This window comes from Panulirus ornatus, chromosome 6 (assembly GCF_036320965.1).
Source record: "Panulirus ornatus isolate Po-2019 chromosome 6, ASM3632096v1, whole genome shotgun sequence".
In the NCBI taxonomy this organism is placed as follows: domain Eukaryota; kingdom Metazoa; phylum Arthropoda; class Malacostraca; order Decapoda; family Palinuridae; genus Panulirus; species Panulirus ornatus.
This window is the reverse complement of record NC_092229.1, coordinates 43,544,907-43,572,756: the sequence shown is the minus strand read 5'-3', so window position 1 is coordinate 43,572,756 and position 27,850 is coordinate 43,544,907. Positions and strand designations below refer to the sequence as shown.

At 46.5% G+C, this 27,850-nt stretch overlaps 1 protein-coding gene across 2 annotated transcripts in view; it reads right to left on the bottom strand.

Annotated features, from left to right (window-relative positions):
* LOC139749173 (uncharacterized) overlaps nt 1–3,622 on the bottom strand; it is an 85,885-nt gene extending 82,263 nt beyond the window's left edge. For both annotated transcript variants that reach the window (XM_071662832.1, XM_071662833.1), the window contains exon 1: nt 3,480–3,622. In XM_071662832.1, coding sequence (XP_071518933.1) covers nt 3,480–3,513 — 34 coding nt within the window. In that variant the 5' untranslated portion in view covers nt 3,514–3,622. The remainder of the gene's footprint in view (nt 1–3,479) is intronic.
* Between the last annotated feature and the right edge of the window lie 24,228 nt (nt 3,623–27,850).

Below are 27,850 nucleotides of genomic sequence, written 5' to 3'. Positions count from 1 at the left end.
CAAGCTCTCTCATCCCCAACAGACTTCATACTTGCTCCTCTTTCCAAAACTCTTGCATTGACCTCCCTAACAACCCCATCCATAAACAAATTAAACAACCATGGAGACATCACACACCCCTGCCGCAAACCTACATTACATATATATATATATATATATATATATATATATATATATATATATATATATATATATATATATATATATATATATATATATTTTATTTTGCTTTGTCGCTGTCTCCCGCGTTAGCGAGGTAGCGCAAGGAAATAGACGAAAGAATGGCCCAACCCACCCACATACACATATATATACATACACGTCCACACACGCAAATATACATACATATAAATCTAATGTATACATATATATACACACACAAACATATACATATATATACATGTACATAATTCATACTGTCAGCCTTTATTCATTACCATCGCCACCTCGCCACACATAGAATAACATCCCCCTACCCCCTCATGTGTGCGAGGTAGCGCTAGGAAACGACAACAAAGGCCACATTCGTCCACACTCAGTCTCTAGCTGTCATGTAATAATGTACCGAAACCACAGCTCCCTTTCCACATCCAGGACCCACAGAACTTTCCATGGTTTACCCCAGACGCTTCACATGCCCTGGTTCAATCCATTTACAGCACGTCTACCCCGGTATACCACATCGTTCCAATTCACTCTGTTCCTTGCACGCCTTTCACCCTCCTGCATGTTCAGGCCCCGATCACTCAAAATCTTTTTCACTCCATCTTTCCACCTCCAATATGGTCTCCCACTTCTCCTCGTTCCCTCCACCTCTGACACATATATCCTCTTGGTCAATCTCTCCTCACTCATTCTCTCCATGTGACCAAACCATTTCAAAACACCCACTTCTGCTCTCTCAACCACACTCTTTTTATTACCACACATCTCTCTTACCCTTACATTACTCACTCGATCAAACCACCTCACACCACATATTGTCCTCAAACATCTCATTTCCAGAACGTCCACCCTCCTGCGCACAACTCTATCCATAGCCCACGCCTCGCAACCATACAACATTGTTGGAACCACTATTCCTTCAAACATACCCATTTTTGCTTTCCGAGATAATGTTCTCGACTTCCACACATTCTTCAAGGCTCCCAGAATTTTCGCCCCCTCCCCCACCCTATGATTCACTTCCGCTTGCATGGTTTCATCCGCTGCCAAATCCACTCCCATATATATATATATATATATATATATATATATATATATATATATATATATATATATAAGAGTGTGGTTGAGAGCAGGAGTGGGTGTGTTGAAATGGTTTATACATATGGAAACTGAGCGAGGAAAGGTTTGACAAAGAGGATATATGTATCAGATGTGGAGGGAACAAGAAGTGGGAGACCAAATTCAAGGTGGAAGGATGGTGTGAAAAGGATTTTGAGCGATCGGGGCCTGAGCATACAGGAGGGTGAAAGGCGTACACGGGATACAGTGCACTGGAACGATGTGGTATACTGAGGTCGACGTGCCGTCAATGGACTGAACAAGGGTATGTGAAACGTCTGGGGTAAACCATGGAAACGTCACAGGACACCACGTAACTCTACCTAGTGTTGCAATATCATGGAGGGGAGAAAAATCAATATGATTACGATTCTAGTCATCTATAACATTAAAAAAAAAAAAAGATACTTAGATTACAATCACTGAAGACGTTCTGACCCGGTGTTAAAACTCATAATTTGTCTCTAGTATTTCGGTACCTTCCCATTCGATCTGTGGCGTCATACCCGAAGGCGCTATCATTAACTCCATCACGCGCAACATCACCAAGCTATTACGATACTGGTAAATAATTTCAAAGATATGATACACAGTGAGGATGTAGGTGGACGAATTGAAGAAGGTTGGTGGATGTCGCTTGACGCTGATGGCCATACGGATCCTAACAGTTGATATGCCTAAATGTGGGCCAGCACATCAACCCAAGTTCTCAGTGAATGTAGGTTTACGGCAGGGGTGTGTGATGTCTCCATGGTTGTTTAATTTGTTTATGGATGGGGTTGTTAGGGAGGTGAATGCAAGAGTTTTGGAAAGAGGGGCAAGTATGAAGTCTGTTGGGGATGAGAGAGCTTGGGAAGTGAGTCAGTTGTTGTTCGCTGATGATACAGCGCTGGTGGCTGATTCATGTGAGAAACTGCAGAAGCTGGTGACTGAGTTTGGTAAAGTGTGTGAAAGAAGAAAGTTAAGAGTAAATGTGAATAAGAGCAAGGTTATTAGGTACAGTAGGGTTGAGGGTCAAGTCAATTGGGAGGTGAGTTTGAATGGAGAAAAACTGGAGGGAGTGAAGTGTTTTAGATATGTGGGAGTGGATCTGGCAGCGGATAGAACCATGGAAGCGGAAGTGGATCATAGGGTGGGGGAGGGGGCGAAAATTCTGGGAGCCTTGAAGAATGTGTGGAAGTCGAGAACATTATCTCGGAGAGCAAAAATGGGTATGTTTGAAGGAATAGTGGTTCCAACAATGTTGTATGGTTGCGAGGCGTGGACTATGGATAGAGTTGTGCGCAGGAGGATGGATGTGCTGGAAATGAGATGTCTGAGGACAATGTGTGGTGTGAGGTGGTTTGATCGAGTAAGTAACGTAAGGGTAAGAGAGATGTGTGGAAATAAAAAGAGCGTGGTTGAGAGAGCAGAAGAGGGTGTTTTGAAATGGTTTGGGCACATGGAGAGAATGAGTGAGGAAAGATTGACCAAGAGGATATATGTGTCGGAGGTGGAGGGAACGAGGAGAAGAGGGAGACCAAATTGGAGGTGGAAAGATGGAGTGAAAAAGATTTTGTGTGATCGGGGCCTGAACATGCAGGAGGGTGAAAGGAGGGCAAGGAATAGAGTGAATTGGAGCGATGTGGTATACCGGGGTTGACGTGCTGTCAGTGGATTGAATCAAGGCATGTGAAGCGTCTGGGGTAAACCATGGAAAGCTGTGTAGGTATGTATATTTGCGCGTGTGGACGTATGTATATACATGTGTATGGGGGTGGGTTGGGCCATTTCTTTCGTCTGTTTCCTTGCGCTACCTCGCAAACGCGGGAGACAGCGAAAAAAAAAAAAAAAAAAAAAAAATATATATATATATATATATATATATATATATATATATATATATATATATACTGCTGGGTACTGCTCTACACACACTACATCTTGACCCAACACAGTCTATTGGGAATTGCTTCACCTCATTCCTTCATTACAGAAAAGAAAAAAGAAATTCTCATTTACCACCTGTGATCCATTCACGTTCATACATCAAAGAAATGAGACATGGATGACGTCACGAGACAGAATAAATCATACTAAATACACAGGTTACCTGCTGGGAGAGGAAGACATCTAAAGGAGGAGAAAAAACAACCCCAAAAAAACTGGATGGTCGAAAAGCTCAAACATTCAAGGTTTAACCCGCAGCTTACCGAGCACCAGGAGAAGGACACATCTGACCTCCATAGCTGCCAGAAATGTACTGTACCCAGGCCCCGTCCACCCACACTGCTACACCAACCTCACCGGCGCGCCACACCTGCCTTCTTCCCACCTCGAACCTCCACACAGCCTAGTCCACGTTGTATAAATGATAACATCTGGGGGAAATCATATGGCACATACCCAGGGTAGATGTATAGGTATGTGTTAATGAAAACAGTAGATAAGCCTTAATGTGTGTCCAGGTGGGATTTTCAATGAATGGTACTCGTGAGCGATAGAAAGTATATGCCATTAATGTACACAACAGAGAAATGCTGACAGATCATGTCCAGTAATCGAGTTCAGCCTTGGGCCCCTAGGCCATCTGCTACACGCAGCTGGTGCAGTGGTGCAATTCGCATCTCAGACCATCTGGTCTGGGTACATTTGAGCGTACCGACCACTTCGGGCCATAGCCACTGGGAGAAGCATGGCCCTCCCATTCCCACCCAGTGGCCCCCATAGAACATCACGAAGTTCCGCCAGAGTTCATTCGTATTTTCAACTTCTGGATAATATTTTCTTGTTCTGGCATAAGGCAGAGGCTTTGACTTACCGTATTTTCGCCATATTTTACAGTATGGCCACTGGGGGAAGGTTTCCTGCATTTTCACTATATTTTACAGTGTGGCCACTGTTTCATGCAGGTCAATAATACATCCCCTACAGCTGTATTAAGCACTGAAATCTAGCTTGAAATAATGGGGTAATAAAATAATGGACTCAGTGATGGTTGCCTGTGCGATGTGTGGATAGTACATTAATATATATATGTATATGTGTATATATATCCCTGGGGACAGGGGAGAAAGAATACTTCCCACGTATTCCCTGCGTGTCGTAGAAGGCGACTAAAAGGGGAGGGAGCGGGGGGCTGGAAATCCTCCCCTCTCTATATTCTCTTTTTCTTATTTTTCCAAAAGAAGGAAAAGAGAAGGGGGCCAGGTGAGGATATTTCCTCAAAGGCCCAGTCCTCTGTTCTTAACGCTACCTCGCTAACGCGGGAAATGGCGAATAGTTTGAAAAAAGAAATATATGTGAGAAATACTTAGAAAAGCAAATGGATTTGTATGTAGCATTTATGGATCTGGAGAAGGCATATGATAGAGTTGATAGAGATGCTCTGTGGAAGGTATTAAGAATATATGGTGTGGGAGGCAAGTTGTTAGAAGCAGTGAAAAGTTTTTATCGAGGATGTAAGGCATGTGTACGTGTAGGAAGAGAGGAAAGTGATTGGTTCTCAGTGAATGTAGGTTTGCGGCAGGGGTGTGTGATGTCTCCATGGTTGTTTAATTTGTTTATGGATGGGGTTGTTAGGGAGGTAAATGCAAGAGTCCTGGAAAGAGGGGCAAGTATGAAGTCTGTTGGGGATGAGAGAGCTTGGGAAGTGAGTCAGTTGTTGTTCGCTGATGATACAGCACTGGTGGCTGATTCATGTGAGAAACTGCAGAAGCTGGTGACTGAGTTTGGTAAAGTGTGTGGAAGAAGAAAGTTAAGAGTAAATGGGAATAAGAGCAAGGTTATTAGGTACAGTAGGGGTGAGGGTCAAGTCAATTGGGAGGTGAGTTTGAATGGAGAAAAACTGGAGGAAGTGAAGTGTTTTAGATATCTGGGAGTGGATCTGGCAGCGGATGGAACCATGGAAGCGGAAGTGGATCATAGGGTGGGGGAGGGGGCGAAAATTTTGGGAGCCTTGAAAAATGTGTGGAAGTCGAGAACATTATCTCGGAAAGCAAAAATGGGTATGTTTGAAGGAATAGTGGTTCCAACAATGTTGTATGGTTGCGAGGCGTGGGCTATGGATAGAGATGTGCGCAGGAGGATGGATGTGCTGGAAATGAGATGTTTGAGGACAATGTGTGGTGTGAGGTGGTTTGATCGAGTAAGTAACGTAAGGGTAAGAGAGATGTGTGGAAATAAAAAGAGCGTGGTTGAGAGAGCAGAAGAGGGTGTTTTGAAATGGTTTGGGCACATGGAGAGAATGAGTGAGGAAAGATTGACCAAGAGGATATATGTGTCGGAGGTGGAGGGAACGAGGAGAAGAGGGAGACCAAATTGGAGGTGGAAAGATGGAGTGAAAAAGATTTTGTGTGATCGGGGCCTGAACATGCAGGAGGGTGAAAGGAGGGCAAGGAATAGAGTGAATTGGAGCCATGTGGTATACAGGGGTTGACGTGCTGTCAGTGGATTGAATCAAGGCATGTGAAGCGTCTGGGGTAAACCATGGAAAGCTGTGTAGGTATGTATATTTGCGTGTGTGGACGTGTGTATGTACATGTGTATGGGGGGGGGGGGTTGGGCCATTTCTTTCGTCTGTTTCCTTGCGCTACCTCGCAAACGCGGGAGACAGCGACAAAGTATAAAAAAAAAAAAAAAAAAAAAAAAAAAAAAAAAAAAATATATATATATATATATATATATATATATATATATATATATATATATATATATATATACATATATATATATCGTACAACTAGTGTTGCCTTGGCAGTGAACTCAATAAAAGTCATGGAGGCATTAAAGTTATCAATACAGTTAACAAAAAATGCAGACAAACAACAAGAGATAAGAATGCTTTCCATGTCTCTGATAGGCCATGTCTGGATCTTTCCCATACATGTTATTGCTCACTTGGCGAAGATCTGTTGCATCACACACTCACCTCCCTCCCTCACGACCTGAGTCCCCCCTGGCGACCAGACACATCAGTTGGGTCCCCCCTAGCGACCAGACACATCAGTTGGGTCCCCCCTAGCGACCAGACACATCAGTTGGGTCCCCCTGGCGACCAGACACATCAGTTGGGTCCCCCCTGGCGACCAGATACATCAGTTGGGTCCCCCTGGCGACCAGACACATCAGTTGGGTCCCCCCTGGCGACCAGATACATCAGTTGGGTCCCCCTGGCGACTAGACACATCAGTTGGGTCCTCCCTGGCGACCAGACACATCAGTTGGGTCCCCCCTGGCGACCAGACACATCAGTTGGGTCCCCCCTGGCGACCAGATACATCAGTTGGGTCCCCCTGGCGACCAGATACATCAGTTGGGTCCCCTCTGGCGACCAGACACATCAGTTGGGTCCCCACTGGCGACTAGACACATCAGTTGGGTCCCCCCTGGCGACCAGACACATCAGTTGGGTCCCCCCCTGGCGACCAGACACATCAGTTGGGTCCCCCCCTGGCGACTAGACACATCAGTTGGGTCCCCCCTGGCGACCAGACACATCAGTTGGGTCCCCCCTGGCGACCAGACACATCAGTTGGGTCCCCCCCCTGGCGACCAGACACATCAGTTGGGTCCCCCCCTGGCGACTAGACACATCAGTTGGGTCCTCCCTGGCGACCAGACACATCAGTTGGGTCCCCCCTGGCGACCAGACACATCAGTTGGGTCCCCCTGGCGACCAGACACATCAGTTGGGTCCCCCCTGGCGACCAGACACATCAGTTGGGTCCCCCCTGGCGACCAGACACATCAGTTGGGTCCCCCTGGCGACCAGACACATCAGTTGGGTCCCCCCTGGCGACCAGACACATCAGTTGGGTCCCCCCTGGCGACTAGACACATCAGTTGGGTCCCCCCTGGCGACCAGACACATCAGTTGGGTCCCCCCTGGCGACCAGACACATCAGCTGGGTCCCTGGCGACTAGACACATCAGTTGGGTCCCCCCTGGCGACCAGACACATCAGTTGGGTCCCCCCTGGCGACCAGACACATCAGTTGGGTCCCCCCTGGCGACCAGACACATCAGTTGGGTCCCCCCTGGCGACCAGACACATCAGTTGGGTCCCCCTGGCGACCAGACACATCAGTTGGGTCCCCCCTGGCGACCAGACACATCAGTTGGGTCCCCCCTGGCGACTAGACACATCAGTTGGGTCCCCCCTGGCGACCAGACACATCAGTTGGGTCCCCCCTGGCGACCAGACACATCAGCTGGGTCCCCCTGGCGACTAGACACATCAGTTGGGTCCCCCCTGGCGACCAGACACATCAGCTGGGTCCCCCTGGCGACTAGACACATCAGTTGGGTCCCCCCTGGCGACCAGACACATCAGTTGGGTCCCCCCTGGCGACCAGACACATCAGTTGGGTCCCCCCTGGCGACCAGACACATCAGTTGGGTCCCCACTGGCGACTAGACACATCAGTTGGGTCCCCCCTGGCGACCAGACACATCAGTTGGGTCCCCCCCTGGCGACCAGACACATCAGTTGGGTCCCCCCTGGCGACCAGACACATCAGTTGGGTCCCCACTGGCGACTAGACACATCAGTTGGGTCCCCCCTGGCGACCAGACACATCAGTTGGGTCCCCCCTGGCGACCAGACACATCAGTTGGGTCCCCCCTGGCGACCAGAAACACCGGCAAGGTTCCCTTGCAACTCTCTCTCTCTCTCTCTCTCTCTCTCTCTCTCTCTCTCTCTCTCTCTCTCTCTCTCTCTCTCTCCCACACACACACACACACACACGATCAGAAAAACCGTCTAAGTCCTTTAACGACCAGGAGTAATGGCTGGTTCTCTTCGTGACCAGAGACACCGGTTGGTTCACACAGCGACCAAAAACATCGGCTGGGTCCCTCAAACGACCTGAGACATGGGCTGGATTCCCTTTCGTGACCAGAAACGCCGGCTAGGTCCACTTTCGACCAGAAACGCCGGCTAGGTCCACTTTCGACCAGAAACACCGCTGGGCCCCCCTCGCGACCAGAAACGCTGGATGGGTTTTCTAGCGACCAGAAATGCCGGCTGGGTCAACTTGCGACCAGAAACGCTAGCTAGGTCGCCTAGCAACCAAAACGACGGCTGGGTCTCCTAGCGACCTGAAACGCCGGCTGGGTCCCCTTGGGACCAGAACCGCCGGCTGGGTCCTCTAGCAACCTGAAACGCCGACAGGGTTCCCTAGCGACCAGAACCGCCGGGTGCGTCCCTTTGTGACCAGATACGCCGGAAGGGTCTCCAGGCGACCAGAAACGCCCGCTGGATTCCCGAGCGACCAGAAACGACGGCTGGGTTCTGTATAGACCAGAAACAAAAGCTAGGTCACCTATCGACCAGAAACGACGGCTAGGTTACCTTGCGACCAGAAACGACGGCTGGGTCCCTCAGTGACCAGACACGCCGGTTGGGTCCCCTAGCGACCAGAAACGTCGGCTGGGTCCCCTAGCGACCAGAAACGCCAGCTGGGTCCCCTAGCGACCAGAAACGACGGCTGGGTCCCCTAGCGACCAGAAACGCCAGCTGGGTCCCCTAGCGACCAGAAACGCCAGCTGGGTCCCCTAGCGACCAGAAACGCCAGCTGGGTCCCCTAGCGACCAGAAACGCCAGCTGGGTCCCCTAGCGACCAGAAACGACGGCTGGGTCCTCTACCGACCATAAACGCCACCTATGTACCATATCGACCAGAAACGTCGACTGGATTCCTTAGCGACCTGAAACGCCGCCTGGGTCCCTTAGCGACCAGAAACGACAGGTGGGTCCCCAAGCCATCATAAAACACGGATGGGTTCCCTAGCGACCAGAAACGTCGACTGGGTTCCCTAGCGACCAGAAACGTTGACTGAGTCCCTTAGAGACCAAAAACGCCGGCTGGGTCCCCTAGCGACCACAAACGCCGGCTGGGTCCCCTAGCGACCACAAACGCCGGCTGGGTCCCCAGCGATCAGAAACCCCGCCTGGGTCTCCTTGCGACGACATACCGGCTGGGTCCCCTTGCCACCAGATATGTCGATTGGGTCCCCTAGCGACCAGAAGCGATGGCTGGGTCCCCTAGCGACCAGAAACGACGAATGGGTCCCATAGTGTCCGGTAACGTCGACTGGGCTCCATAGCGACCAGAAACGTCCGACTGGGTCCCCTACCGTCTAGAAACGCCGATTGGGTCCTCCAGCACCAGACACGACAGCTGGGTCACCTAGCGATCAGAAACACCACCTAGCTCCCTTATCGACCAGAAATGCCGGCTGGGTCCCCTAGCGACTAGAAACGCTGGCTGGGTCCCCTAGCGACCAGAAACCGACTGGGTTCCCACAGCGACCAGAAATGCCGGCTGGGTTCTCTAGCGACCAGAAACGCCCCACTGAGTAAGGTACGGCCCTCTTGTGTTTACAGGCCCCACTGTGTAAGGTACGGCCCCCTAGTGTTTACCACCCCCACTGTGTAAGGTACGACCCTCTACTGTTTACCAGCCCCACTGTGTAAGGTACGACCCTCTACTGTTTACCAGCCCCACTGTGTAAGGTACGACCCTCAAGTGTTTACCAGCCCCACTGTGTAAGGTACGGCCCCCTAGTGTTTACCAGCCCCACTGAGTAAGGTACGGCCCTCTTGTGTTTACAGGCCCCACTGTGTAAGGTACGACCCTCTACTGTTTACCAGCCCCACTGTGTAAGGTACGACCCTCAAGTGTTTACCAGCCCCACTGTGTAAGGTACGGCCCCCTAGTGTTTACCACCCCCACTGTGTAAGGTACGACCCTCTACTGTTTACCAGCCCCACTGTGTAAGGTACGACCCTCAAGTGTTTACCAGCCCCACTGCGTAAGGTACGATCCTCTAGTGTTTACCAGCCCCACTGTGTGAGGTACGGCCCCCTAGTGTTTACCAGCCCCACTGTGTAAGGTACGGCCATCTACTGTTTACCAGCCCCACTGTGTAAGGTACGACCCTCTACTGTTTACCAGCCCCACTGTGTAAGGTACGACCCTCAAGTGTTTACCAGCCCCACTGTGTAAGGTACGGCCCCCTAGTGTTTACCAGCCCCACTGAGTAAGGTACAGCCCTCTTGTGTTTACAGGCCCCACTGTGTAAGGTACGACCCTCTACTGTTTACCAGCCCCACTGTGTAAGGTACGGCCCCCTAGTGTTTACCACCCCCACTGTGTAAGGTACGACCCTCTACTGTTTACCAGCCCCACTGTGTAAGGTACGACCCTCAAGTGTTTACCAGCCCCACTGTGTAAGGTACGATCCTCTAGTGTTTACCAGCCCCACTGTGTGAGGTACGGCCCCCTAGTGTTTACCAGCCCCACTGTGTAAGGTACGACCCTCTACTGTTTACCAGCCCCACTGTGTAAGGTACGATCCTCAAGTGTTTACCAGCCCCACTGTGTACGGTACGACCCTCTAGTGTTTACCAGCCCCACTGTGTAAGGTACGACCCTCTACTGTTTACCAGCCCCATTGTGTAAGGTACGATCCTCAAGTGTTTACCAGCCCCACTGTGTAAGGTACGACCCTCTAGTGTTTACCAGCCCCACTGTTTAAGGCACGGCCCCCTAGTGTTTACCACCCCCACTGTGTAAGGTACGGCCATCTAGTTTACCAGCCCCACTCTGTAAGGTACGGCCCCCTAATGTTTACCAGCCCCACTGTGTAAGGTACGGCCCCCTAGTGTTTACCAGCCCCACTGTGTAAGATGCAACCTTCTTGTTTTACCAGCCCCACTGTGTAAGGTACGGCCTCATAGTGTTTACCAGCCCCACTGTGTAAGGTACGACCCTCTACTGCTTACCAGCCCCACTGTGTAAGGTACGATCCTCTACTGTTTACCAGCCCCACTGTGTAAGGTACGACCCTCAAGTGTTTACCAGCCCCACTGTAAGGTACGGCCCTCTAGTTTACCAGCCCCACTGTGTAAGGTACGGCCCCCTAGTGTTTACCAACCCCACTGTGTAAGGTACGACCCTCTATTGTTTACCAGCCCCACTGTGTAAGGTACAGCCCCCTAGTGTTTACCAGCCCCACTGTGTAAGGTACGACCCTCTATTGTTTACCAGCCCCACTGTAAGGTACGGCCCTCTAGTTTACCAGCCCCACTGTGTAAGGTACGACCATCTAGTGTTTACCAGCCCCACTGTGTAAGGTACGGCCCCGTAGTGTTTACCAGCTCCACTATGTAAGATGCAACCTTCTTCTGTTACCAGCCCCACTGTGTAAGGTACGGCCCCGTAGTATTTACCAGCCCCACTTTGTAAGATGCAACCTTTTTGGGTTACCAGCCCCACTGTGTAAGGGGCAACGGCCACTAATGAAAATCAAATACAAAAATATCAACAGGTTAGAACAGGTGAGTGCGGCAAGACAAACTGTGGGTGAGGGGGACACCGTGTGTCTAATCTTAGGTAGACCACTAGGCTACCATGACTGAGAACCAAGGCTTACGAGATAGAAAAGTTTTAGCGAGAACTGCTACATTATCTCGTTATGAAAGAGTCTTTATCTTTTTTGCCTTGAGGTGGGTGCTGAAGGCCCACGGTGGACGAGGCTGTGGGAGCTGGGGACGGAGGGGAGGCGAGGCAGGTTAGCTAAAGCCTAGGGAACTCGAGAGATATGAAGACAGTTGGACAGCTCCTCTCTGAAGGCAACCTGCACCAGTGCCAGGTTCTCCCAGAGGAAGGAAAAAATAAAGTCTCTTGTCGAAAAAATAAAAAGGAATCCGAGCAGATGAACGAGGCTGGTCGTTAAATTCAGAAAACAACCCCTTCAAAAAAATAAAAATAATACAAGTGAGGTTGCCAAGATTCGAAAACGTCTGGCTTGAATGACGTGGGGTTCATGCTATGTACGTCAGCGGACGGGGAAAGGCTGGTGTCATTCAAAATGGTCAAGGGAAAAAAATAGTAAGCCGTTTATATTTTTCCAGATAGCATGAAAGCTGTGTTAAAATCAGTAAGCCGTTTATATTTTTCCAGATAACATGAAAGCTGTTTATAAAATAGTAAGCCGTTTATATTTTTCCAAATAGCATGATAACCGTTTAAAAATTAGTAAGCCGTTTGTATTTTTTTTAAATGAAACCTGTTTAAAAATTAGTATGCCGTTTATATTTTTCCAGATAACATGAAACCTGTTGCTCTATGACCATATTGCTACGTGGTTCCCTGCCCATCTAATAGAAGGCGTTCTTAATTCTTTATATAAAACACAACCGATTTCTTCGAAATAATTATTAGGCTATTCTTTGAATGTCTTGTTTCATGTTGACATCAACAACAGCCAGCGATCACTTGCTGTTACCTATATAATTTTCTGTCACTTCTGTACATAGGATTCCCCCCTCTGATCTGGTGTTGAAACATCAAAACTGATTTTCACGATATCTTATGATATTCTAAAGACCTGTATAAGACTCTCCTTCGACTCCCATTTTTTTTTCTTTTTCTCTTTTACAGAAAATGAAATAATCTGTCGGAGTGTTTCCTTGTTTGGCTAGTTAGGCAAGCCTGGTCCTATATAGTCATTGTTAGCTTTCTATAGAGTCTCTCAAGATTATCTTCGTCTTTCACATGTACTTGCTAAACCAAAACTCCACCGCATCTTCGAGATGTGGCCAGACCAACGACTTAAATATTCGAGATGTCGCCTCACCACTGAAATGTATACATACAAGTATGTATTGCTTTTGGAAGTTCGCTATGTGACTTCTTTGTGGCTAAGAATCCCAATATTCCGCGTGCTTTATCGTTCACATTCAGGCACTTGCTTTGTATACTGTTCTTCACGGTAGCTGAAATGGTATGGTCAACTGAATAGCCCTTAAATCAACACCATCTCATTTACACTCGACCAACCCCTACGGAAGGATGAACAGCTGGGTTGATTGCGGACAGACTGCCGCCGCCGACAGGATTCGAACCGGGCGGTAACGGTAAAGTTACTGAATATTTGACGTTGACGTGGTACGTATTCCAATGTGCATAACTTTACACTTGCCACATTCCTTTTCATTCGTCAATTCTCTGACCAATACGATAACTCATCCAGTTCATTTTGCACTCTACAATCGTGTCTGGCTGTGGACTTCCACAGTGTGTGCCGCCGTGAACCTGTGGACATTTCTGCCGTTAATCCTGATCAACAGATCATCAACACATATTAAAAAGACACTGGGAACCAAATTCGATCCCAGTGGTACTCCACAAGTTGCCACTCCCAGCCACACTTCACCATCATCTGTTACAACCGTTGTTTTGCGTCTGTGAACAAGTCATGGGTCACTTAGCATGCATATATATATATATATATATATATATATATATATATATATATATATATATATATATATATATATTTTTTTATTATACTTTGTCGCTGTCTCCCGCGTTTGCGAGGTAGCGCAAGGAAACAGACGAAAGAAATGGCCCAACCCCCCCCCCCCCATACACATGTATATACATACGTCCACACACGCAAATATACATACCTACACAGCTTTCCATGGTTTACCCAAGACGCTTCACATGCCTTGATTCAATCCACTGACCACGTCAACCCCGGTATACCACATCGCTCCAATTCACTCTATTCCTTGCCCTTCTTTCACCCTCCTGCATGTTCAGGCCCCGATCACACAAAATCTTTTTCACTCCATCTTTCCACCTCCAATTTGGTCTCCCTCTTCTCCTCGTTCCCTCCACCTCCGACACATATATCCTCTTGGTCAATCTTTCCTCACTCATTCTCTCCATGTGCCCAAACCACTTCAAAACACCCTCTTCTGCTCTCTCAACCACGCTCTTTTTATTTCCACACATCTCTCTTACCCTTACGTTACTCACTCGATCAAACCACCTCACACCACACATTGTCCTCAAACATCTCATTTCCAGCACATCCATCCTCCTGCGCACAACTCTATCCATAGCCCACGCCTCGCAACCATACAACATTGTTGGAACCACTATTCCTTCAAACATACCCATTTTTGCTTTCCGAGATAATGTTCTCGACTTCCACACATTCTTCAAGGCCCCCAGAATTTTCGCCCCCTCCCCCACCCTATGATCCACTTCCGCTTCCATGGTTCCATCCGCTGCCAGATCCACTCCCAGATATCTAAAACACTTCACTTCCTCCAGTTTTTCTCCATTCAAACTCACCTCCCAATTGACTTGACCCTCAACCCTACTGTACCTAATAACCTTGCTCTTATTCACATTTACTCTTAACTTTCTTCTTCCACACACTTTACCAAACTCAGTCACCAGCTTCTGCAGTTTCTCACATGAATCAGCCACCAGCGCTGTATCATCAGCGAACAACAACTGACTCACTTCCCAAGCTCTCTCATCCACAACAGACTTCATACTTGCACCTCTTTCCAAAACTCTTGCATTTACCTCCCTAACAACCCCATCCATAAACAAATTAAACAACCAAGGAGACATCACACACCCCTGCCGCAAACCTACATTCACTGAGAACCAGTCACTTTCCACTCTTCCTACACGTACACATGCCTTACATCCTCTATAAAAACTTTTCACTGCTTCTAACAACTTTCCTCCCACACCATATATTCTTAATACCTTCCACAAAGCATCTCTATCAACTCTATCATATGCCTTCTCCAGATCCATAAATGCTACATACAAATCCATTTGCTTTTCTAAGTATTTCTCACATACATTCTTCAAAGCAAACACCTGATCCACACATCCTCTACCACTTCTGAAACCACACTGCTCTTCCCCAATCTGATGCTCTGTACATGCCTTCACCCTCTCAATCAATACCCTCCCATATAATTTACCAGGAATACTCAACAAACTTATACCTCTGTAATTTGAGCACTCACTCTTATCCCCTTTGCCTTTGTACAATGGCACTATGCACGCATTCCGCCAATCCTCAGGCACCTCACCATGAGTCATACATACATTAAATAACCTTACCAACCAGTCAACAATACAGTCACCCCCTTTTTTAATAAATTCCACTGCAATACCATCCAAACCTGCTGCCTTGCCGGCTTTCATCTTCCGCAAAGCTTTCACTACCTCTTCTCTGTTTACCAAATCATTTTCCCTAACCCTCTCACTTTGCACACCACCTCGACCAAAACACCCTATATCTGCCACTCTATCATCAAACACATTCAACAAACCTTCAAAATACTCACTCCATCTCCTTCTCACATCACCACTACTTGTTATCACCTCCCCATTTGCGCCCTTCACTGAAGTTCCCATTTGCTCCCTTGTCTTACACACTTTATTTACCTCCTTCCAAAACATCTTTTTATTCTCCCTAAAATTTAATGATACTCTCTCACCCCAACTCTCATTTGCCCTTTTTTTCACCTCTTGCACCTTTCTCTTGACCTCCTGTCTCTTTCTTTTATACATCTCCCACTCAATTGCATTTTTTCCCTGCAAAAATCGTCCAAATGCCTCTCTCTTCTCTTTCACTAATACTCTTACTTCTTCATCCCACCACTCACTACCCTTTCTAATCAACCCACCTCCCACTCTCTCATGCCACAAGCATCTTTTGCGCAATCCATCACTGATTCCCTAAATACATCCCATTCCTCCCCCACTCCCCTTACTTCCATTGTTCTCACCTTTTTCCATTCTGTACTCAGTCTCTCCTGGTACTTCCTCACACAGGTCTCCTTCCCAAGCTCACTTACTCTCACCACCCTCTTCACCCCAACATTCACTCTTCTTTTCTGAAAACCCATACAAATCTTCACCTTAGCCTCCACAAGATAATGATCAGACATCCCTCCAGTTGCACCTCTCAGCACATTAACATCCAAAAGTCTCTCTTTCGCACGCCTGTCAATTAACACGTAATCCAATAACGCTCTCTGGCCATCTCTCCTACTTACATAAGTATACTTATGTATATCTCGCTTTTTAAACCAGGTATTCCCAATCATCAGTCCTTTTTCAGCACATAAATCTACAAGCTCTTCACCATTTCCATCACACTCCTACCGTAACAGGGTGGACGTTAGCCCCGTCACACTCCTACCGTAATAGGGTGGACGTTAGCCCGTCACACTCCTACCGTAATAGGGTGGACGTTGGCCCCGTCACACTCCTACCGTAACAGGGTGGACGTTAGCCCCGTCACACTCCTACCGTAACAGGGTGGACGTTAGCCCGTCACACTCCTACCGTAATAGGGTGGACGTTAGCCCCGTCACACTCCTACCGTAACAGGGTGGACGTTAGCACCGTCACACTCCTGCCGTAACGGGTGGACGTTAGCCCCGTCACACTCCTACCGTAATAGGGTGGACGTTAGCCCCGTCACACTCCTACCGTAACAGGGTGGACGTTAGCCCGTCACACTCCTACCGTAATAGGGTGGACGTTAGCCCGTCACACTCCTACCGTAATAGGGTGGACGTTGGCCCCGTCACACTCCTACCGTAACAGGGTGGACGTCAGCCCGTCACACTCCTACCGTAACAGGGTGGACGTTAGCACCGTCACACTCCTACCGTAACAGGGTGGACGTTAGCCCGTCACACTCCTACCGTAATAGGGTGACGTTAGCCCCGTCACACTCCTACCGTAACAGGGTGGACGTTAGCACCGTCACACTCCTACCGTAACAGGGTGGACGTTAGCCCCGTCACACTCCTACCGTAACAGGGTGAACGACCGTGGCAGGTAAGCAGGGGGAGGTGGTCGGCCGACCTCTCCACTGGCTGATGTGAGGGGAGGGAAGGAGGGTCACATCGGAGCCTCCCCACACTCCACTCTCCCCCTCCTCACCTCCTCCTCCGGGTAGAGGTGACAGTGCCAGCACCCCGTCCCTCCCGTGGTAGCAGCAGCAGCAGTCGTTCCCACAGCCCGTGACGTCAATCCCATTGTTCCCCCGAGACACACACATACACACACACACCACAACCCGGATGTGGTTCTCCCTCAGGGTCACCAGTACCACACCCACGATACAGCCAGCTGTTGCCGGGGTTACACCCAGGGGGGTCATGATCATTCATTCCTCCTCCCACAAGTTCTCTGGACGCGAGACGATGGTGGTGATCTTCTTTGGCACGATTCGTTCACAATCACGAAGCAGGTCGGTCGCTTCAGAACCTGCTGGTTCACAAGCGTTTTCTACAAGAGATGATAAAAGATGCCGCCCTTTATCTTGCCAGTGCCTAGCTCCGTCGACCTCAAAAGAGCGGGTGACACACGAAGGGCTGACCAGTTTTGGGGAAGTTTTTTCTTTTTTTTTTTTGAAGCTTTGGCCGACTAAGAGATGTTTACGCGTCAGGTCGACTTCCAGGTGGATCGTGTTTGTATTCTCTCAACTCGTAATCTGTCTCGCAAAAACGGACAGTGACAGATAATAATTTCCCCCCTTCCCACTGACTACTGGACGGGTTGACCAGGAGTGTGTCAGTCTTCACTTGTGTAGCTGGACCATCACCACCCGACTCCATCAGCCATGGCTTGGCTGCTGACGTGCATCACCGTCTAGGCCAAGTGGCCCCTAAGACGACTCAAGGTACACGAGAGGTCTGTTGTTTATCACATAGACAGATGTGAACGACGCCGTTTCGAAGACTACTATACCACATCTTGTATCACCATCTCCCTGACCAGTCTGCTCGTCCTTAAGGATGGCCAGCACCCGCCTGCTGCTTCATCTACATTCCATCCCTACCTGAAACATAGGCAAAGACTCCTTATGGCCGTCCTTCCACTAGACATCTCGCTTCTCACCAGTCAACCCACGCGTGGGACTATGGCAGAGCCATGTATTATCCCGGGGTATTTACATATCTTCACAGCCAGCAAAGCTGACTTTTCATTTGTTCTTTTAGGTACCTCCCTCGACCGCCCAACTCGTAAAAAGGCAGGACAAACCCACGGTGAAGAGCAGCCTTACACACATACGGCTGGCTACCACACCGCTGGCCAAGCTGAACACATGGGAACACGGTCGACAGTCTGGGGAACGTGTGGGTTGGGCCAGCAGGCGACGTGGACCTCTTCTACTGTACAGGGTCTCCACGACTAACATGGTCACTACTGGACCTCCAGCACAACCCACTCCTGTTCATTCACTGTTACATTGCCTTATACCGATACAGCTTGCTGATGCACCCAACTAGGATTCTCACCTTATTCATCTAGATGAACCCCTAATACGTTGCTGGCGGTTTTGAGCCTCCCCTGGCGACCGAACCCTCTCAAGTTATATGGCTACACTCTTCTTAGTTCCTGTCTCCGATACTTTGGTAACCTTCCAACTAAAGCCCGAATCTGGAAAGACACACACACCCATTTCATCTCTCCATGGGCCCCGAAATGACATTCTCCATGTTATTTTCTTTAAAACTCCGTACGAACACCCTTAACACCCGTCTCGAGCCCGCTCATATGACCAGATTTTGCCCCCGTTGAAACTTCAGCCCACCCTAATGGCAGATGTAACACCATTTAACTAGCCTCCACGGTTCAAACACATCGAACCCACCTTTCCTGCAACTCCGACTGAAAGTTGTTTCCAGTGATACTCGGCCACCCTCTCACTAACTGCCAAAACGTTCATTCATATTCATAACACAAACTTCTTCCTTGTACCACCCCTTCATTCCCAAAATCTATCCTCGTAAATAACCCAAAGCCTTCATTACTTTCTTCTACTTCTAAGTCAACATTCACTTACCCCGACACATGGCATTTCCGTCCCCTTCACATCCGTAATTTGCACATCCATTCTGACTAGGAATAAGCTATTACTTGTAGTACCAAGCCTCTGTCACCAGGTTAACCTCGGCTCCGGAGCCGACAGCTGCTTCCACTTGTACACCATACACTAAACACAGAAATCCTCGATGTTTTCTCAAACAATTGAACATTTCCAGCTACTGATCAACGACTCGTCCCATGGGAACCCACTGTGACATTCCGCACTCTCAGTTCATTCACTGACCCATGTCACTGCCCCACTGGAATCTTTCACAGTGATAACCGAACTGACCATGTTGTCCACGCAACAATACAAGTCAGGGTGGAAGCAGTGTGTCGCACAACCCTCACCACTCGTTCGTTAACCGCGTCTGTTCCACTCACCTTCCTCCTTCAGTATCTGCTCAGCCTCCCTCCCTCTGTCACCCACACGGCAGACGCGATTCCAGGATTTGTTAGGGGGGAACGGACAGTGGGCACTTACAAACCTGCAAAGATCATGATAATCTCAAAACAAGAGTAATATGTAAGAACACAATATATGTTAAAGAAATTAGACCATTTGAGTTGTCAGACTTATCCAATTTAATCAATAGTATGTCAAATTCTCTTAAAACTAATTACAGTATATTGTGGGACCAGCGACCCATTTCCTACTTTACTTATCCTCAAACTCCCTAACATCCCCAGTATCTGCACTCTCCTACCCACCCTCCTGTGGTTACTGTAAATCCTCCCTGTCCCATGCCCTACAACTCTTTTTCTAAGCATTTTCAAACAATCAAACAACAACTCTGTTGTTTCCATCCGACAATTGCATACTCGAGTTAAAGCTGGTCACTCCAAAAATCTTTATGTCACCGCCTACTTCCCCTGCGAGCCAAACTGTTCTAATTTCTCTTCACCATCCCTCACAGTCTCGCCAATTCTTCTGCATGTTTCTGCCGACCCAAAAATTTTATGGATGGTGGCAGCGGGCGGGTGTGTGTGTGGGGGGGGGGGGCATCCTTTGACCTCTTACTCAATTTCTCCCACAACTTTGTCACAGTGACAGCCAGGGGGTTCATGGTCCATGTCATTACGACCACATCCCTGTATCCTCGTCCATAGACACCAGCGTTCAAATCATGACCCTCCAATGCCTCCATAAAGCTCTCCATGCCATACTACTGGACCCAAGCAATAATCTGTTTGTTAAATGACCCCAAGTCAAGGAGCAAACCACGCTCTGCTATTATTTTGTAATGGGGTCAAGTAACCACCATCTTTAACGGTACAATGGGCGGAGCTCCTCCCACCTCATTCCTAGGTTCCTTCCTAAACTAAGACAACATTCTCTGTACCTACCTCCCAGCTAATGTCATACTGATCTAGAACTGTCTGCACATAATATCCACCCGTCCCCCGCCGAATAAACACATACCTGCTTCAATTATGGCAATAATTCCCAGAGCGCTGCTACATGTGTGTTTACTTCGGGTCACCAGTGACCAAACACCGGTATCAGGCTTGGCCTTTGTTGACATGCTATGATGGTGAGGACTACAACAGACGCGCGAGATTCAAATTCTCTCAAGCTTGCTCTCCTCTTATTACACACACACACACACACACACATATATATATATATATATATATATATATATATATATATATATATATATATATATATATATTATCCCTGGGGATAGGGGAGAAAGAATACTTCCCACGTATTCCCTGCGTCTCGAAGGCGACTAAAAGGGAAGGGAGCGGGTGGCTGGAAATCCTCCCCTCTCGTTTTTTTTTTTTTTTTTAATTTTCCAAAAGAAGGAACAGACAAGGGGGCCAGGTGAGGATATTCCCTCTAAGGCCCAGTCCTCTGTTGATAACGCTACCTCGCTAATGCGGGAAATGGCGAATAGTACGAAAGAAAGAAAATATATGTATATATGAGTTCTGGTATCGCATTAAACTATGTATCTTTTCATGCATATGACCCATCATCTGAGTAACTTTCTAGCACCAAATAAAGTTTATATATAAGAATCTCAGCATAAAATGAGGCACCTGCCGCAGAAGTGACTTTACTCAGAAGTTACTGTCCGTGAGAGTAACAATTTTCATAACTTTCCACAGAAGCCCCCTTTGCATACGAGTAACTTTGCATGATTAGAATATGCATGCATTCCGTACTCTACAGGAGAATGGCTTTTATGCACAGGCGACTTTGTAACACAAACAAGTCTACATGAAAGTTAACTTTTTGCATTATAAGTAACTCTGCATATCTTGACAGACCTTATAAGCGTGTATTCTCGAGCATAGACTGACATATAGAGTTTAGTTAAGATCCGTTATAATAATATTTCTACGGTAATCATCATAACCCCCTCTGACAGTACACTTTCCTTTGGGCTTTAACTTTTGATATGTGAATCACTAAATGCCTCGGCTCTACGTATATTAATAGTTTTCCTTTTTTTTTTTTAATGAACAAGCCTCAGCAACCAGCCAGTAATGTCAATCGACAAATTTTACTCATCATAATGTTCAAAAATTGGTAACTAAGGAAATGGTTGACTTGAGGGTATGTCACTTATTTAGCTTATATATATATATATATATATATATATATATATATATATATATATATATATATATATATATATATATATATATCCCTGGGGATAGGGGAGAAAGAATACTTCCCACGTATTCCCTGCGTGTCGTAGAAGGCGACTAAAAGGGAAGGGAGCGGGTGGCTGGAAATCCTCCCCTCTCGTTTTTTTTTTAATTTTCCAAAAGAAGGAACAGAGAAGAGAGCCAGGTGAGGATATTCCCTCAAAGGCCCAGTCCTCTGTTCTTAACGCTACCTCGCTATCGCGGGAAATTGCGAATATGAAAAAAAAAAAAAAAATTTATATATATATATATATATATATATATATATATATATATATATATATATATATATATATGATCCCTGGGGATAGGGGATTAAGAGTACTTCCCACGTATTCCCTGCGTGTCGTAGAAGGCGACTAAAAGGGGAGGGAGCGGGGGGCTGGAAATCCTCCCCTCTCGGTTTTTTTTTAATTTTCCAAAAGAAGGAACAGAGAATTGGGCCAGGTGAGGGTATTCCCTCAAAGGCCCAGTCCTCTGTTCTTAACGCTACCTCGCTAATGCGGGAAATGGCGAATAGTTTGAAAGAAAGAAAGATATATATATATATATATATATATATATATATATATATATATATATATTATCATTTGGATAGTATTGCAGTGGAATTTATTAAAAGGTAAGGTTATTTAATGTATGTATGATTCATGGTGAGGTGCCTGAGGATTGGCGGAATGCTTGCATAGTGCCATTGTACAAAGGCAAAGGGGATAAGAGTGAGTGCTCAAATTACAGAGGTATAAGTTTGTTGAGTATTCCTGGGAAATTATATGGGAGGGTATTGATTGAGAGGGTGAAGGCATGTACAGAGCATCAGATTGGGGAAGAGCAGCGTGGTTTCAGAAGTGGTAGAGGATGTGTGGATCAGGTGTTTGCTTTGAAGAATGTATGTGAGAAATACTTAGAAAAGCAAATGGATGTGTATGTAGCATTTATGGATCTGGAGAAGGCATATGATAGAGATGCTCTGTGGAAGGTATTAAGAATATATGGTCTGGGAGGCAAGTTGTTAGAAGCAGTGAAAAGTTTTTATTGAGGATGTAAGGCATGTGTACGTGTAGGAAGAGAGGAAAGTGATTGGTTCTCAGTGAATGTAGGTTTGCAGCAGGGGTGTGTGATGTCTCCATGGTTGTTTAATTTGTTTATGGATGGGGTTGTTAGGGAGGTGAATGCAAGAGTTTTGGAAAGAGGGGCAAGTATGCAGTCTGTTGTGGATGAGAGAGCTTGGGAAGTGAGTCAGTTGTTGTTCGCTGATGATACAGCGCTGGTGGCTGATTCATGTGAGAAACTGCAGAAGCTGGTGACTGAGTTTGGTAAGGTGTGTGAAAGAAGAAAGTTGAGAGTAAATGCAAATAAGAGTAAGGTTATTAGGTACAGTAGGGTTGAGGGTCAAGTCAATTAGGTACAGTAGGGTTGAGGGTCAAGTCAACTGGGAGGTAAGTTTGAATGGAGAAAAACTGGAGGAAGTGAAGTGTTTTAGATATCTGGGAGTGGATCTGGCAGCAGATGGAACCATGGAAGTGGAAGTGAACATAGGGTGGGTGAGGGGGTGAAAATTCTGGGAGCCTTGAAGAATGTGTGGAAGTTGAGAACATTATCTTGGATAGCAAAAATGGGTATGTTTGAAGGAATAGTGGTTCCAACAATGTTGTATGGTTGCGAGGCGTGGGCTATGGATAGAGTTGTGCACAGGAGGGTGGATGTGCTGGAGATGATATGTTTGAGGACAATATGTGGTGTTAGGTGGTTTGATCGAGTAAGTAATGTAAGGGTAAGAGAGATGTGTGGAAGTAAAAAGAGTGTGGTTGAGAGAGCAGAAGAGGGTGTTTTGAAATGGTTTGGTCACATGGAGAGAATGAGTGAGGAAAGATTGACCAAGAGGATATATGTGTCAGAGGTGGAGGGAACGATGAGAAGTGGGAGACCAAATTGGAGGTGGAAAGATGGAGTGAAAAAGATTTTGAGTGATCGGGGCCTGAACATGCAGGAGGGTGAAAGGCGTGCAAGGAATAGAGTGAATTGGAACGATGTGGTATACCAGGGTCGACGTGCTGTCAGTGGATTGAACCAGGGCATGTGAAGCGTCTGGGGTAAACCATGGAAAGTTCTTTGGGGCCTGGATGTGGAAAGGGAGCTGTGGTTTTGGTGCATTATTACATGACAGCTAGAGACTGAGTGTGAACGAATGGGGCCTTTGGTGTCTTTTCCTAGCACTACCTCGCACACATGAGGGGGGAGGGGGTTGTTATTCCATGTGTGGCGAGGTGGCGATGGGAATAAATAAAGGCAGAAAGTATGAATTATGTACATGTGTATAATGTATATGTCTTCTTTCTTTCATACTATTCGCCATTTCCCGCATTAGCGAGGTAGCGTTAAGAACAGAGGACTGGGCCTTTGAGGGAATATCCTCACCTGGGCCCCCTTCTCTGTTCCTTCTTTTGGAAAATTGAAAAAAAAACGAGAGGGGAGGATTTCCAGCCACCCGCTCCCTCCCCTTTTAGTTGCCTTCTACGACACGCAGGGAATACGTGGGAAGTATTCTTTCTCCCCTATGTGTACATTGAGATGTATAGGTATGTATATTTGCGTGTGTGGATGTGTATGTATATACATGTGTATGTGGGTGGGTTGGGCCATTTCTTTCGTCTGTTTCCTTGCGCTACCCCGCTAATGCAGGAGACAGCGACAAAGCAAAATAATAATAATAATAACAATAATAATTATTATTATTATCATTATCATACTTAACCGCCGTCTCCCGCGTTAGCGAGGTAGCGCAAGGAAGCAGACGAGGAATGGCCCAACCCACCCACATACATATGTATATACATAAACATCCACACACTCACATATACATATATACACATGTACATATCCATACTTGCTGCCTTCATCCATTCTCGCCGCCACCCCGCCACACACGAAATAGCATTGGGCTGCAAGAGCCCTTGAAGAGGAATCCCGGGCAACACCAGAACTCTTTCTAAGAGTTTGGTTCTGGGTTAATTTAAATGCAAGAGTAATGTGGTGCTTGAGAGTATAAGAGGGAGACATAGAGTATTCAGTGAGGTGAATGGCAATGGACAGGTTGTGGAGATATGTATTGGAACAGCACTCGTGATTGGGAATACCTAGTTTAAAACAATGGACAAGCTTAAGTATACATGGGAGAGTAAGACAAATGGCCATTGGGCATTATTGGATGATATAATAACTGAAGGGCATGCAAAAGTGGCTTGGATGTGATTGTGTTAGAGGGCAGCTAGTGGGATCATTACCTGGTAAGGAAAAGATTTGTATGGGTTTTTGGTAAAGAAAGACGATATGAGACAGATGAAGGAGATGAAAGTAAAACATCTTTGAAAAGAGACTTGTGTGAAGAAATACCAGGATGCTGTTTGAGACTAAACCTCCTACAACTCAGGAGGTGTGGGCCCAATGCTCTTGGGTGGCCCGCTAGTGGTGAGGGACCTAAGCACTGGGCCTAGGGGGTTGGGCTTGTTATCCCATCCAGCCCCCACAAGAGCCAGGCTCCCTCTGAAATACCAGGAGAGATTGAGTGTAGAATGGCAAAAGATGAAGAGCAAACATAGCAAGTGGAGTGAGTCAGGAATGGGAGGCATATAGTGAAGCAGTGCTGGCATGTGAGAGAAATGTATGGCATGCAGAAGGTAGGCAGGTAAGATGATGATGTAAAGTTGTTAGTGAAAGACAAAAGAGAAGTATATGGGTGGTCAGGGAAGGAGTGTGATGATTAGATGTAAAAAAGAAAGCAGTAGGTGTTCAAAAGGGTAGGGTATTCTTTGCTTTTCTCATGCTTTCCCTTTGATGAATGCCCCCACTGAATTTCCACATTGTCTTTAAATTTCTTAGCTTGCCGAAGTACCTCTTGGCTAAATAATTCCAAGTAAAATGTAACCATGACTGTGATAAGGACACTGCAGTTTGGCAAAGCCAAGCCCTGTGAGAACCGCCCTGAAAGTGCCTAGAAACTGTGTATCTACAAATGAAAAATGAACTGATAAATCATGTGCATAGGGGGTGATAACTTTATAGAACTTTCTCTGTTGACCACAGAATTTCTACAGTTAGCAATCCTCTAGTTGCAGGAGGCAGGCTAGGGTACATGACAAACTTGGGACAGCTGTTGTGGTTGGGGTTATAAATGCTCCTTATTGTTACTGAAGTCAAACTCCTAAGTGGGCTTTATATTCTAACTTTTTTCATGATGAAATTGATCCAAAACTTCATATTTACAAAGACCTAGAAAAGCTTACAAAATTCATTCTTAAATTTAAGTGGGTTTCTTTTGAACTAACAACCCCTTACAAGAGGAAATGTTGAAAAGCAGGAAATTATCAAGAAAAAAGAATTTAATCCTATGAGTATGAAAGGTCAGCAAAGAGCCATGGTTGAAACCTTGATTTATAACAGCTTAACAGTTTCAGCTTAACACATTGGTTGACATTGTTCAGAAAGTGTATTCCATTGATTGAGATGCTCAATGTAACATTCAAAATTTTACACAAAATAAAGTAGTTTTGCATTTCTATGGTCAAAATCTAAAACAATTTATGACATGCAAACCTATCTGTATCTGATATACATCCCAGGCAACATGCAGTGAAGATGACTACCCTCACAAGTTTGATTTACACTTTGGTGAAGAGTGTGACAACTGCAAATTTAACCACTGGTAAGTTGAGTTTGGCATGATAAATGATACCACCAAACTCAGTGGACATAAATTCTACTTTGACAACCTATTTACCCTTGTATCTTAATAATAACTACTCAGGGGCTGTGGTTTCCAAGCCATAGGCACTGGAAAAATTGGCTTGAAAATGTCTGCTGACTTCAATAGAAGAGCTCATGAAGGAAATTCAGGGAGCCTAAGATATTCATTTTAACAAAAGATCAGGATTACTTGTAATGCAAAAGAATGACAATAAAATTAAGGGGGTTAGTGTTATGGCAGATTTTGAGGACCTTAAGCCTGTGATCGACTGATATAATTTTTTACTGCAAGGGCAGTGAATGTATTGTGCACTGCTATGGGTGGATGGTGGTGCATAAAAAGATAAAGAAAGTGCACAAAAGGTCCAGGAACTGGGCTCTCAATCAATACCCCCCCATACAATTTTCCAGGTATACTCAACAAACTCGTGCCCCTGTAGTTTGAACATTCACCTATGTCCCCTGTGCCTTTGGACAATGGCACTATACATGCATTCTGCCAATCCGTACATACCAACCAATCAACAACACAGACACCCCCTTTCTTAATGAATTCAATTGCAATACCATCCACTTCACCACCTTGCCTAATTTCATCTTCAGCAAGGCTTTCACCACCTCTTCCCTCTTCACCAAACAACTCTCCCTGACTCTCTCACTTTGCACACAACCCTGACTAAAACATCCTACATCTGCCACTCTATCTTTACATTCAACAGTCCTTCAAAATACTCACTCCATCACTACCTGTCATCACTTCCCCCCCTTTGCCCCTTTCAGCGATGTTCTCATTTCCTCTCATGTCTTGCACATTGCTTACCTCCTTCCAAAGCATCTTTTTATTCTCCCTTAAGTTTATTGATACGCTCCCCCCAACTCTCATTTGCCCTCTTTTTCAACCAATGCACCTTTCTCTTGACCTCTGCTGCTTTCCCTAAAACATCTCCCAGTCATTTGCACTCCTTCCTTGTGAGTACCATCCAAACTCCTCTCTTTTCTCTTTCACTAGCAACTTTACTTCTTCATCCCACCACTCACTACCCTTTCTAATCTGCCCACCTTTCTCATGCCACATGCATATCTTGCACATGCCATCAATGCTTCCCTAAACACCTATTCCTCACCCACTCCCCTCACTTCATCTGCTCTCATCTTTTTCCATTCTACACTCAATCTCTTTTGTATCTCTCCACACAAGTCTCCTTTCCAAGTTCACTTACTCTCCTCTCCTCAATATTCTCTCTTCTTTTTTGCAAACCTCTACAAATCTTCACCTTCGCCTCCACAAGACAGTGATCAGATATCCCACCAGCTGCCCCTCTCAGCACATTTACATCCAAAAGTCTCTTTTACAGGCCTATCACTCGATACGTAATGTAATAATGCCTTTTGAACATCTCTCCTACTCACACACATATACTTTTGTATAACTCTATTCTCAGACCAGGTATTCC